The 14,231-nt window shown below is 45.3% G+C and overlaps 1 protein-coding gene across 3 annotated transcripts in view; it reads left to right on the forward strand.

The window, feature by feature from the left end:
- Positions 1 to 14,231, forward strand: part of COQ8A (coenzyme Q8A) — a 43,596-nt gene that overhangs the window by 18,652 nt on the left and 10,713 nt on the right. For all 3 annotated transcript variants that reach the window (XM_027696624.1, XM_027696626.1, XM_027696625.1), the window contains exons 5-6: positions 4,364 to 4,438; positions 10,466 to 10,588. In XM_027696624.1, the coding sequence (XP_027552425.1) occupies positions 4,364 to 4,438; positions 10,466 to 10,588 (198 nt within the window). The remainder of the gene's footprint in view (positions 1 to 4,363; positions 4,439 to 10,465; positions 10,589 to 14,231) is intronic.

Genomic DNA, 14,231 nt, shown 5'->3' on the forward strand with positions numbered 1-14,231 from the left:
CCTGACTTCTCACCTCTTCTACAAGCAAAGAACATCTACTGGAAAGACTGAAGATCTTTTTTTCCAACACTTACATGTAATACTGAACTACTGTTTCTCTGTGATCAGCACAAGATCCTTTACTGAACTCCTTTGTCCTTTATATGTATTTTTATATGCTTCTTGCAGCAGCTGGAGTAACTGCTGGTAGGTGTATTTATAGCACTAAATATCATCCTTGATTTTCATTTATTTTTTTCTTCCCAAGATTATAATTGACAAAACAGATTTTACTGCAGTTTTTTGTTCTATGCTTGTTTTGTAGCCTGATGGGTCATCAGCTCCACCCACACAGTTCTCAATCTTGTCTTTATTTCCATTCTCTCTTCCTCGTGTTATTTGATGTTTAAGCAGTTCCTGTCTCCCTCAATCCTGGTTTATAAGTTTATTTTTTAATGATATAATAAGATGAAAATTCAGGAAAATTCTGTGAAGTCTAGACCTAATGTGATTTTAACAATTTTTGGGGAAAAAAAAAAAAGAAAAATGGTAGCCTCTTGAGGTATGTTAGTAAAGTATATAGAGAACTGACAACTGCAGGATTCAGTTTGTCAGGTGAGTGACAAGTGAGTGTGTGTATTGGGTTTGCATGGCAAGGTTTTGGCTGCAGGGGTGGCTTCTGTGAGAAGCTGCCAGAAACTTTCCCCATGTCTGACAGATGGCTCCAAGACAGGCCTGCAGCTGGCCTAGGCCGAGCCTGTCAGCAATGGTGGTAGCACCTCTGGGATAACATAGTTAAGAAGAGGAAAAAATCCGCACAATTGCAGCTGGAGAGAGGAGTTAGAGAAACAACTCTGCAGGCACCAAGGTCAGTGCAGAGGGAGGGGGGAGGAGGTGCTCCAGGTGTTGGAGCAGAGATTCCCCTGCAGCCTGTGGTGAAGACCATGGTGAGGCAGCTGTGCCCCTGCAGCCCATGGAAGACCACAGTGGAGCAGATATCCACCTACAGCTTGTGGAGGAGCCCCTGCTGGAGGAGGTGGATGCCTGAAGAAAGCTGCGTCCCTGTTGGAAGTCCATGCTGGAGCAGGCTCCTTGGCTGGACCTGTGACCCCATGGGGGCCCATGCTGGAGCAGCCTGTTCCTGAAGGACTGCACCCTGTGGAAGGGGCCCATGCTAGGGCAATTTGTGAAGAACTGCAGCCTGTGGAAAGGACTCACATTGAAGAATTTTGTGGAGGACTGTCCTGAGGGAGGGATTCCACACTGAAGCAGGGGAAGAGTGTGGAGAGTCCTCTCCCTGAGGAGGAAGTTCACATATGGTGACTGCAACCCCCATCCCTGTCCCCCTGTGCTGCTGGGGAAGGGAGGGAGGTAGGGAATTCAGGAGTGAAGTTAAGTCCAGGAAGAAGCGGGGTGGGGTGGGGAAAGGTGTTTTATGATTCAGGATTTCTTTCTCATTACCCTACTCTGATTTGATTGGTAATAAATTAAACTGATTTCCCCAAGTCGAGTCTGTTTTGCCTGTAATGGTCCTTATCTCGACTCATGAGCCTTTCATTGTATTTTTCTCTCTGTTGTCCAGCTGAGGAACTGGCAGCTTGTACTGCATGGTGCTTGTGGTGTTTTACGTGACTGAAACCAGGGCACATGCTGCTCCAGGGGAGGGTCTCGCCCACCCCTGGGCTTGGCAGGCTGAGCAGAGTGATAACAGTCCATTCAGTCTTCTGTTTGTTTTGTTGTGTCAGTTGCTGAGCAAGAGGATTTGTCCTGAACAAAACCGGGTCCAGATCATCTCTTGATGGCCTTGGTTTGAAGTGTAACAGATGCTGGAGATGCCTGGAAAATGTCTGAAGAGCCACACTGTTGGTATAGAACCAAGTGGCCTTTTCCAGGCCTGAAATAATCTGTCTGCATAAAGTGCAGAATGCAGGAGAGCAGCATTTTGGAAGTGCTTAGGGATGTTATTTTTCAAGGTACTGAACCATGGCTGTTCAGCAATACTGAAAACTGTCCCAAAATGATTAATCTTGGAGGAAACACACATGTTGCAGACAAGGAAAATGATGGACATCAGGAGCAACTTGTGCAAGGTCAGTAGACTAGAGACCCAGAGGAGGAGAGTGCTTTTGTACAGCCATGCAGATTCTTTGGAGGGATGACTTGTTCCTGGTAACAGGTGAACATCTGGCAGTGTCTGGTGGGTTGACCTTGACTGGCAGCTAAGCCCCACATAGCTGCTTACTTGTTTCCTCCCTCAGCATGAGGGAATAGGAAGAGCAAAAGGGAGAAAATTTGGAAGTTGAGATAAAGATGGTTTAACAGGTGAAGCAAAGAAAGCTCCATGTGCAAGCAAAGCAGTGAGAGGAGTTCATTTATTACTCCCTCTTGGCAGGCAAATGTCCAACCACTTCTTGGGAACCAGGACCTCAGCATTTGTAGTGGTTACTTGGGAAGGCAAACAGCATAACCCCAAATGTCCACCCTTTAATCCTCCTTTCTCCGAGCTTTTACTGCAGAGCATGATGTTATATGGCATAGATATCCCTTTGATGGATTTGGATCAGCTGTCCTGAATGTGTCCTCCCAGCCTCTTGCCCACACCCAGCCTGCTTTTTGCAGGCCAGGGTGGGAAAAAGAATAAGCCTTGATGCTGTGCAAACATCGTCCATCAAGAGCCAAAACACTGATGTGTTATCAACACTTTTAGTTACAAATCCAGCACACAGCATGATAAAGGCTGCTGTGAAGAAAACAAACTCCTATCTCAGCCAGACCCAGTACAAAATAAGCCAGTACAAATAACAGCATTTTTTGTGTTCAGATAATACATACCTAGACCACGGGTGGGTGTGTAAAAGAGGCCTGGAAAACAAATCTAGTGGCATTTTGAGAAATTAGTGTTGTGGCCCTGTCCATGAACCCCCCTGTCCATACTTGCTTTCTGAGCCCTAGAGTGTTAGTCTGGTCTGTAGGATGAGGAAGGGTGAAGTTTTCCACAAGCCCAGAGGTGGAGTTGTAATTACCTGGTGGGAGAGGGGAATAACTCTGCAAGATGAGGGTTACCTTGTTTGTGCCCAGGCTTCCCTACTAACATGACATTAGCTCAGCTGGTTACAGCATCATGCTAAAAACAACAAGGTTGTGGGTATGATCCCTGTATGGAGAGAGAGTTGGACTCTCTAATCCTTGTGGGTCCCTTCCAGTTCAGAATATCTGTGCTGTGACTTGGGTCCACAAAACATGTACATGTGTTTCCTCCTGCACATGTGCAAAATACCATGTGCTTGTCAGCTCTGCTTCCTTCATTGTAATGTGTTTTGTGGTTGTTTTACTTGGGAAACTGTCCAGTAGTGCCTCAAGGAGGGCTTGGGGTGCTTGGAAAACAGGTGCACCCAGTACTGCCAGCAGTGTGGGAGTACGGCATGGTGGGATGCACCACTGCTGAGGAGATATGAAGGAGCACCATCTGTTCTGGTTGCCCATGTCATTTATTATCCAGAAAAATAAATATTTTGGGATTGGCAAGGCAGTGAGACCTTTGGTAGTATGGATTACTGCATGATTAGATCTGTGCCTCATTTAATCTTCAGTGGCTTTGATCTGTTTAGTGGAGGCAGATAACGCTTCTTTTGTAGCTGTAGCTTAACCTGTGGCTGTGAATCAATGCCCTGGAATTCACTGCTTGCCAGAGAGATAGTGCATGTGGAGTGCTGGTGTTTTGTCTCCTGTTTTACTGTTGCTGTGCAGGATTACTCTCCAGCCCAGCTCCTTGGAATTGCAGGTTACAACACTGCTTGCATAAGGTGAGCCTCGGGAAGAACATGTTTCTGTTCATCATAGTCAACGAGTCTGTGGAAGTCACAGACAGCTAATGAGCATGAATAAACCTGAGTGCTTAGACAGGGTTGCAGAGCCTTAAACTCTGCTGGCAGTGGCTTCATCTAAATACAGTTTTGCTTCCCCCTGCTGTGGTGGCATGGTGGGAGGGGAGAGGGATGCTGTTCTTTCCTGAGAATTGTACTTTGAGAACCATGTTTGTGAGTTGTTTTCTTTTCCCCTTCTTCTTCTAAACTCCATGATTTCAGTTTACATCAGGACCTCAGCCAGAGCACAGAGCTCTGAGTAGCACTTGTGATGTGGTTTATAAAAGCCAGATGTCCCAGACTGGCCTAGTCTATGATTCCTGGCTGGCATGCTGGGCTGAAGAAGTATAGGAGAAAACTCTTGAGTGAAGATGATAACTCCATTGCAAAAGACAGCGTATTCTAATCAAGCCATTGTGCATTTGACTGTGTGACTTGAAGTTAATTGTAAAAATGCCTCTGTATGTGTCTTGGAAGGTTTTTTTCATTCTGACCTGGCTCTTTTTCTTCTTGTTTTAAAGGACTAGCTGTTGGTCTTGGCATTGGGGCATTGGCAGAAGTTGCAAAGAAGAGCCTTAGACCTGAGGAACGCGGTGGTAAGCCCTTTTGATGTCCTCCCCCTTTTTTTTTTTTTTTTAATCCCAGACAAAGTTTACCTGCACTTGCAAGATTGTTTTTTTCTTTTTAAAGCTGGGATGGTGAGTCAGAATAACAGGGATGTGGGTAGTTTTCATTTTCAATATAATCCTTCTCCATCTCTAGTCTCCTCTCCCATCTAAGTGCACTCACTACACAGACAGAGGTCAGAGGTAAATGTGAGAGAATGAGTTTGTGCCAGCACAATTTCTACAGCTTTACTTCTCCACAGCCACCCCTGAGTTTGAATACTGTCCCTGTGCCCATTCTTGGATTGTCTTGGCCTAAGGGTTTTTTAAAAGCTGTTCAGTGAAACCACATTTTCAGTACAGAGCTGTAGATGAACCCCTATGTCTGAAAACTTTGATAGTAATTGCAGTCTGTTTGAAATTTAAGGATGTTCTGCCTAGGAGGAACTTGGAGGATAGCTGCTCTCTTTAAGAGAGACAAAACACTTTATGTTCTTGTTAAATAGCAACTATCTATTTCTGACATCTGTATTTTGCTGCCTTCTGAAGGATTCTCATAACATGTCAAAAGGCTGTGCCATGCAAGTTGACCTGATCCTCTTTTCTTCCCAGCTTGTTTGGAGGTAAAATGTTCCTAAGTTGTACCTGGCCATGTCATGGTGGCTTTCTTCTGAACATATGTATCGGTAAAATATGGTGGTACTGAATGGTTGTGTGTGGGTGAATGGTTTAGAGCGTGGAAAATACATGGTGTTCTTTTCTAGAAAACATGAAGTTAGTCTAACCACCAAAAAACCCAAAGCAAAAGCCTACATCCCAGGAGATGAGCACATTCGCTGTGGGGGCAGGCAGGGGTGAGGCAGGGATTGTGTGCCACCTGAGACACTACTGGTACAGAGAATACCAGGAGGTATTAACAGCCAGGCAATGCAGAGCGCCCAGCAGAGAAAAAGGATCCTTAGCAAAGAGTTCTTGTTTCTCTCCATGACCTGAGGTATTTGAGGCTGGGTGGGTTTCTTTGCTTTGATTTAAAAACACATTCCAGCAAACATGGCCCATCCTGTAGACAATCCTTGAAGGTTTTTTGCTTTCAGCACTTGCAGTGTTTGACAGGTTGTTGATACCTGTTGGAAGCTGGTGGTTTGTGTTGCTTTTAACAGAGGAGAAATTGCGCAACTGTTAGTATTTCTCTGCTTGCCAGGTTATTTTCTAATTGGGCACACCCCAAAGTGAAAACATGAGCTTGCAGAGCTATGAAATTTGAAGGAATAACATGAGCTTTGTTTCTCTTCCTTAGAGCATGAGAAGGATTATTTTAATTATTTTTTTATTTGAAGGGAACATTTTTTGTCTTGCAATATAGCGATTGCACCTTTACACTTTTTTATTCTTGCTAGGGAAACTATTATTTTCCTGTGTAACTGTAACTTGATGCCAGAAGCCTGTTCTATGGTATTGAGTCATGCTTTGGGAAGAGTGATTTTCTTGAACAAACCTTGATTGAAGAATAAAGCCATGAGAACTGCCAACTTCGATGCTAGGCAGGGGAGTTAGAAAATGACCTGACTTTTATTTTTAGCTGTTTGTCTTTCGTTCTTGCTTCCCCTCTTGCTGTCAAGTCTGCTTAGATAAGATCCTGGAGCAGTGGTTATGCTGTCAAGGAGAATGATAGTGATAGTGGGGTTGAGAATGGGCCAAGAGCAGCAATTATTGAGGTGAGACAAAAGTAGAAAACTTTCACATTTGCACTCTTTTGGAGCTTCTCAGGCCAAGGACACAGCAAGGTCTCTAGGTGAGTCAGCTACAGCCTCTAACTAGTGTCCTTGGATGTGTTTTCCACAGAATTTTACAGTGGTGGGTAAGGCTCCATGGATGAGAACTATCCATGGGTTCTGCTCCTGCAGAAATGCACACAGTGTGAGTCCAGGATACCCTTTTCTTACTGTTCTTCTGACAGTATCAGCCTTAGCTGTTCTTGGGGGAAATCTCTTGACGTAAGTACCTCTTTAAACATTTCTTTAAAAATACTTCTACATCCCTTTCATGATTTCAGGTTGAGGTGTTTGTGTCCAAGTTTGGTGGCTGCCAGCATCATAAGTTCGGGCTAAGACCTGTCTCTTTTGAGAATGACATATCGTCCTGTTCTCTGGAAGCTGGTCGAGGATATAAAATCTCTCCCCGCCGCTGCAATATTAATAGTAACTTCTTGGCACTTCAGACTTAAACAAGTGTGATGTGTATATGCCCAAAGGCATGCCTAAGAGTTTCACACTCTTGCTTGGCATCCAGGACTAATGAGAAAGAGCTTTCTCTTGCTTGCCCTCCTCTTGTCTCGTCAGTATAAAGTGTCTTCATGACTTTTAAATGAAGCTAGAAACACTAGTCCTTCAGTCCCAAGCCAGAAACTTCTGTGCTACACATGATCCTAATAGAACAGCTTGTACTTCTTCTTTCCATTACTGTTACCGGAGGGACCACAAATTCCTACTCTCCTGCACATTCTGTAGTAACTGTGCTGGTGCTGATCTGTCTTTTCCTGCTCAATTTCCCTATCCTTGGTCAGTAGCCATAGGGCCCTTCTCACTCTGCCTCAGATTGTCTCTGTTTCTATAAATGATTCACTTCTTCAGGGACTTACCCTAGAACAAAAAAAGGTTGGTGCAAGAGTTTGTGATTTTCTTCCTTTTCCATCCAAGCCTGATGGCCTGGACATAAATTCTTTCCACTGCCAAATTCTTGTGAGTAGGTCCAGGTTTCTCAGGTTTGTTTAGTTTTTTGGTTTTGTGTTTGTATTTTTTTAATGGGCTTTAGGCCCTAATGCTGCCCTCTTTAAGTTTTTTAAGTGGTTTGACTTATCTTACTCTGTTAAAAATGAGGATGGCTTACTTGATTCCAGTTGGAATTTTCTTGGTAGGCTGATGTAGCTAATTAACAATAACCTCCTTGTTCACTTGGTGACCTTGATGGCAGCCTCAGTATTTAGAGTGTGTACCTACAGTGCAAGGCTCACACAGGGTGCGAATGGGAAAGTAGAAAAAATTGCCAGGAATAAAAATGAGTGCCCAAATAAACAGCTGCTGTTGCTAGTAAAGTGACTCTAAGTTCAAGGTCAAGTTTGTAACTTATTAATGACCTGTCCTGCACTGTTGTGGTAGGCGCTGCACAAATGCCAGGCAAAGCCCCAATGGGCTGGCACTTGGCCTAGGTTTGAATACAGAGTTATTTTCTTATGAAAAAGAATAATGCTGTCTCCTTGGGTTGTTAGTCCTAAATGCTTAGGTTATGTTCTTGAGGCTTCTCTTGCTCCAAAGTTTGTGTGGCAGATGGTTCCTAAAAACAAATATCCACAAAGTCCAGTCTCTAGTTCTCCATTTGACAGTGGCAAAGAAGGTGGAAAAGGAGTGATGCAGCTGTGAGCTGCACACAGATTTGGAAAGGTTTGTGCTGATTCTGAATTTGGAAAGAGGAAAAAAAAGGGGTTAAGCACTTGTGAGGGTGTCTTCCTGCCAGCTCTGCTGGGGAAGAACTGATGGGCTCCAAGCACTGTGGCTGCACCTGCCTTCAACTCTGAGGTCTCTGTGTTGCCATAGCTTGTATGTAACTTCTCTTTGCCTTTTTTTCTTTCCCTGATGAAAGAGGTGAAACCAGCTTTGTGATCTGAAGATGGGGAGGAAATAATTTGAGGCATCAAAAGCTGCCAGCCATCTTTGCAAAAAATGTTAACTTACTGAAAATGGGCATATTTTTCATGAACTTGTGGTGAATTTTATCCCCACTTCCTCCCCACTCAACTTTAGAAGCCTATGTCTGTTTTCTCTTTGCTTGCCATGTACATAGTTCTGCTTTTGGCTCTTGCTTCCAGATCACCGGCTTGTTCGTGCCCCACTTGTAGCAAAGTACATAAACAAGAGTTGCTCATGTGCTGTTGGGCTGCCTGGTGAGCAGGTATTGCCCCTGGGGGCTTAACTTCAATGAGAAGCATGCCAAGAAAAGAGGATTGGGAGTGCCTGTATTTGGCTCTTTCTCTGATAAGACTCTTAAAATTGTCAAGGTTCACTGGCTTGTGAGGGTGACTTTAATCATTAACTAACTCCTTTATTCTACTGCTGACTCAAAGGAGGATGTTTTTGTGTGCATTGGTATGAAGCAAGGTAAGGCTTTGATTCAGTACTTTTCCTAGCTCCTGCTTGTCATCTCATGTAGAGATTTGCTTCAGCATTGCTAAGGACACAGTTTTCCTGATAGGACAGTTAAGATGGGATCATTAAGAATCAGAGCTCTGTTAGATGCCTTCAACACTTCACTCTTCAGAGACAGCTTTTCAAAGCTGGGCAAAGCCAGATCCCTCTGCTCTGGGCGCTCTACCTGTTCAGTCTCTCAGACTCCTTACATCCAGGATCCAGAGCAAAATGAACTCTGAGGATTGCTGTGTGTGATGCAAGTAGTGAATTCTGGACCCCTCCTGCCTCTCTGCATCTTCCTCTCTAGAGCAGCATAGTTGTCCTGTGTACTCCTGGTGGTTTTATTCCTCTCTCCTTTTCGTGTACATTATTGACTTAGGGCCGGCATTTGCACAGATAGATGTCCCACACGCAGTGTCATCTTGTTGCTATCCCACAAAACAGATGAAAGAGAGGAGGGCTGAAGGGCAGGGCTTGGCAGCTCTGTACACTGCCAGTGGAGAGTTCTGTGGAATCACCTTTGTAGGGAAAGTCTGTAAGCAATCTGTTTGCAGGGACTGAAGGGTGTCTGTCAGATCAGTAACATGTTTGGCACCTCAAGAAAGTGGTACCAAGTTGTCTGAGTTACCAGAGTTTAGAAGGGACCACTTCCATCTAGCTCTTTGTTATTTTTCCTGTCCCCTGGCCAGTCTAAGCTCCCTCTGTGTACCTTCCTGAGAGCTACCTGGAGATGGAGAGGATCTCTGGCTGCTCTAGTCAGTACATGACACACCAGTAATTTCCACCTGCCTGAGATCTTCAGGGCTGTTTTCAGCTCCTGTGCCTTTTTGGGCCCTACTTGTTGTATATGGGGGCTTCAGCCATTCCGTCCTTAGTACCCTTTCCTCTGAAGTGCTGAAAACAGTGATGTAGCTGCAAGATCAGTGTACTAGCTGTGGGCTTTGCAGCCCATCTGCAAGGCCTGACCTTCCTCCTGCTTGGCTCTTCATCCTTAGGAGCTGATCTGCAGCACCAAGAGAAGTGGTTGGCGGGTGCCTGACTGCCCCCTCTTTCCCTGCTCTACTGGGCATTGCCCTAGAAAAGTAGTTCTGGGTTGCTTCTCCCAAAGGGACCACAAAATGGAATCAGGGTCTCCTTCCCTCTCCCTTAATAAAAATTAAAAAAAAAAGAGTGGAGGGGAAGTGCTTCTTATGCCACATAAACCTCGTGTCACATACTTGGAACCGTGGCACTGCTGTGTAGATGGCTGCAGTGACCACTCTGAGCCTGTCAGACATCAGGCTTTACCCATTCTTGGGGACAGGAATGTGTGTGTTCGAGGATGTATATTTTATGCTTGCCTTGATACCTGCCTTGTTCTGTGCAAGCTTCCACCTTAAGAAATACCAGCACACTGTTGGTCTGTGCCAGTGTGCTGCCAAAGCTTTTGAGGGTTCTCCCTTGCTGTGGCTCACTCCTACTACCCTTCTGTGGCTGTGCTGCAGCCCATGATGTGGGACTCAGGACACCCTTACATAGTCTTTTAGGCTGAGCTAGCTGGTACAGTGAGCTCAAGCACCAACATCTGCACAGGATCCTGGACAGTTGCAGCACAGACATTCTTAGAAGCTGTAACTTGCTGCTCTTGGACTTCAAGCCAACAATGTCAAAGTTGTCACAAGACACGTGTACAACTTCAGTCCGTGCCCATTGGTTGCTGTGAAGGCACTCAGTGTAGTCCTAGTTTGATTTCTCTGGGGAAGGGCAAATTTCCTTCTGAATGTGGGCTAACACCATGAAGTGGGCTTGCCAAGAGAAGGGTGTTCTTCATTCATGCTCTTTCTCTCCTTGCCCTCAGGAAAGAAAGCGGTGATGGATTCTAGCCCGTTCCTGTCAGAGGCCAATGCAGAAAGAATTGTGAAGACCTTGTGCAAGGTCCGGGGAGCGGCACTGAAGCTGGGACAGATGTTAAGCATTCAAGGTAAGTGTTAGCACAGGTCCTCAGCTATCCTCCTTAGTACTGCCAGCTGTGATACATGATCAGCCATCTGCCATCAGTCAGTGTCAAGTGAATATAGAGAGGCTGGACAAGTGCCTTTCTTATGTGAGAGCAGCGATGGATATATATTTGAGTTCCATCTAATCCCAGTACAAAGTAACTAGATGCATGCACTGTATACTATAACTATTTCCCCAGTGTCCCTGTTGTGTCAGGTACTTAGCTGCAATTGGTTGAGAACAAGGTGACACTGCCTCTGAATTTTAGTGTCTGTGTTACAAGCAATTGTTGAGAAGCAGAGCTGTATCTCTACTCACTCTACTCGCAGGTGTCCTGCTAGAAGGGAGGAGGATGATAAGAATGTGATCCTGTTCTTTGTTCACTAAAAGTAGTCAAAGTTATACCACACTGCTCTCCCATTATAGCAAACTGGCTACCTGTTTGTGGTTTACATGCTTTGTGGGCACTGAAGCTTTACTGGAAAAGCCAGTACAGGTGATAATCTTACCAGGTGTAAAACACTTGTTTTCATCTTGAGGAGGCTTCAAACTGGGCTTCAGCCCCATCGGGCTCTGAAGTCAGTGACCACAGGTGAAGGAGTGAGTAATGTCAGTGTCTGCACTGAACTGTTAGGTTGCTCCTGGGAGATGGCAGGTGTGCTGAAATCAGACCTTAGCTGTACTTTTCCACAGTTTGCCTTCCTGCCCAATTTGATAGGGAAGGGAAGAAGCAGCCAAAAATAGCTGTAAGACTTGTCTGGAATAGCTTTCAAGATGTCATTGAAATTGAGTCAGTGTCTGAGTGTTTGAAATACTTGGTTTGCTTGGTTTGTCCTTCTACTTGAATTTTTGTAGGTGTTCACTGATGAGGCTGGATCTAGTGTATTAAGTAACTTGGGCTCACCAATAAAGCAAGACCAGCTCCCTGTTCCAGAGAGCCCTGATTGTGGCATTTCATTTGCTAATCACTTGGTTTAGGTGTGTGCCAGGCTGATGGACACATGAACAAAGCTAGGTGGGAGGCATCAGCTGCTGTGTCAAAGGCTGCCACCCACATGCTGTTTTCTTACCCTCTAGAAACTGCCAGGTGCCAAAGAGTGATGGCTCACAGTGCAGATCCAGGAGGAGCCCATGTGCTCCTTGCTTTCCAGTGTCTCTGGTACGTGGCTGAATGAGGCATGCCTGGAAATCAGCTCTGAAGTTAAACTTGTCTACCATGGGCGGGATTAATTTCAGATTCTTAGGACACTACTGATGTGTGCCCAAGCCTGGTCACAGCTGCCCTGGGCTTGGATGTGAGTGCGGAGGGAGTAGCTGTGAAAGGCCGGCTCTGAGGAGTAGAAATGCTCTGGGGTTTTGTTACTTGCCTGCTGTCTCCTAATATTTCTGAGCTCTGGCAGGAGTGTCAAATACTTGCTGATTGATTTCACTTTGGTGTCAAGAACGGACATACAGCAACCTCAGTGGTTGTACCCAGCCCTCGTTTGACTCTTGTGCCAAGTGTGTGGAGCACTGCTGTGCCTGGCGAGAACACAAGCTCCTGGTAGCCTCACTGAGGGACAGCTGTGGTGAAGTAAATTTGACACCATCAACAGTGCAGAGCATCCATTTCTTGGGCTGGCTGTTTGGACAGGAGGGTTTCATGCAGTTCCTGCCACTTCATGGGTTTCTCTGTGGCCTGGTGAGTTTGAATTCACTGCTTCTATCAACAGGACCAGCTGTTAATTGAGTGCAGAGGCCTCCTGCAGCTGAGCACAAGTCACAAAGTGTCCTTAAAACCCCTGATTGTTTGCTTGTGGGAGTCAGTGGATTTGTTAGGGACCCACATCCATGAATGTCATGAACAGAAAAGATGCTGAAGGCCCCAGATCATCCTGTCTGGTGTGTATGCTCTGGGAGATGTTGGAAAGGCAGCTGCATTTACCAGCTGAGAGTGCCCTGCCTTGACTCTTGCTTCGTGTTTCGTTCCGGTAAGGCCTCATCAGTTTACCACAAAGACGTAAAACCTTATTCATCAGCGTGTTGTAAGCCTTGGTTTGTCAGAGTTGCTTCCGTAACACGACTGATTTTTTGACACTGCTGCCGAGTTTCTGTACAGTCAGCCTGGACTTGCAGGTTTCTTGGCTGTTTGGTGTTGTGCTCATGAACAAAGTGGTGGTGGTCAAGCAGCCGCAGTTAAGGGTACCTTCTCAAACTAGGGCTTGAAGTCCCATGTGAGGTTTTTGGATGTCAGCAATAAGCAAAATAACAGATGTTGATCCTAAATGCTTGTTGCCGGCCCTGATACCTCAATACAAACAGCTTTTGGGAGCCTGAGTCACTCTTAGTGAGGTCCATTCTCTTTCTGCTCAGTCATCCTCGGACGTGCAGGTTACATGCAGGTTACAGCATGACAGTTAATACTTTCATGTACCCCTGAGGACAGTTTTTATAGTGTTCAGAGGCTTGGCAGTGATGCACCATCAGTGACAGAGCAGGTGTTTCTTTTGGTGTTTGGAATGCACACGCAAATGCCGTGTCTCACCTCCTTGGGGGTTTATAGTGTCACAACAGGAGCTTTACTCACTGTTCCTGCAAAGCCTGCTGATCTCTGACTTGCAGTGATGGAACAGGAGCTCCTCTTAAAAGCCTCTGTTGGTTCCATGGTGGGGGTTTTTTAGTACTTTTAAATGCTGCTGTGGCTTCAGTGGGAATTTCTAAACAATGCTGACTGTTAATGTGATGTGTCTGTATTATGTATCTTTTTCTATACATTCCTTTCCACCCATCTTCCCAGGATAGTACTCTTAAGGTCACTGTTTGTTTCCTGTTTCCTGGGATAGACTTATGGTTCTTCATGTATCTGTAAATGGAGAGGAATGATAGATTTTTATTTGAATGTCACAAGCCCAATGTGCAGGTTGAGTTCTCAGGATTAAGGCCAGTTGCCTGGACTCTTCCAGTGTTGGGACAGCAGCAGATAAATCTCAATTCCTCCCTAATCCTTTATGAAATGAAAAGTTTTCCAGAATGGGTAGCTTTTTTCTGAGCTGTTGTAGAAGCCTGTGCTCAAGCAGAGGACTAATCTTTCGAGATGCCCCTACCCCTCCTCCTTCTTATGAGTGTAAATATTTGCTCCTTCTCACACTTAATTTTGGCCGAGCCAAAAATTTTTTCTTCTGCCCACTTGTAGCTGCTCTTCATTTGGGTAGTTGTTTACAGTAGCAGATGCTGAATCCTGATCTCTCCAAGAGTTCAATACTTGCATAAGTGGTGTTTTGCCACTGCACAGCTTTCTGCAGAAGCTGCTGCCCCTTAAAATGAACTGCATTAAACCACATCAGGAACCTTGGAGCGTTGGGATGACTCTCCAGGGGATTCTATCTGTGATCTGTGTTTCCATGATGCAGTAGCCTCTCCTAGACCTGAATGCTGTACTGCTGCCAGCAAGAAGATGGGCTGGTGGGTGACAGAGGCTTGTGCAGAGCACTCTGCTCTCGGGTTTGTGCAACCTCCGCTACACCAAAAGCCTCTGTGCTGTGCAGAGCTGCCCACTGCTCTTGGCAGTGCTGCTAGACTAAGCAGGCTTGATTTCAAAACATAAAAAGTTTCTCAGCATGTTTTCTAGAATATTCATACTTTGAGTA

The sequence above is a fragment of the Neopelma chrysocephalum genome, unplaced genomic scaffold, assembly GCF_003984885.1.
Source record: "Neopelma chrysocephalum unplaced genomic scaffold, ASM398488v2 Primary Assembly neopelma1_108, whole genome shotgun sequence".
NCBI lineage: Eukaryota > Metazoa > Chordata > Aves > Passeriformes > Pipridae > Neopelma > Neopelma chrysocephalum.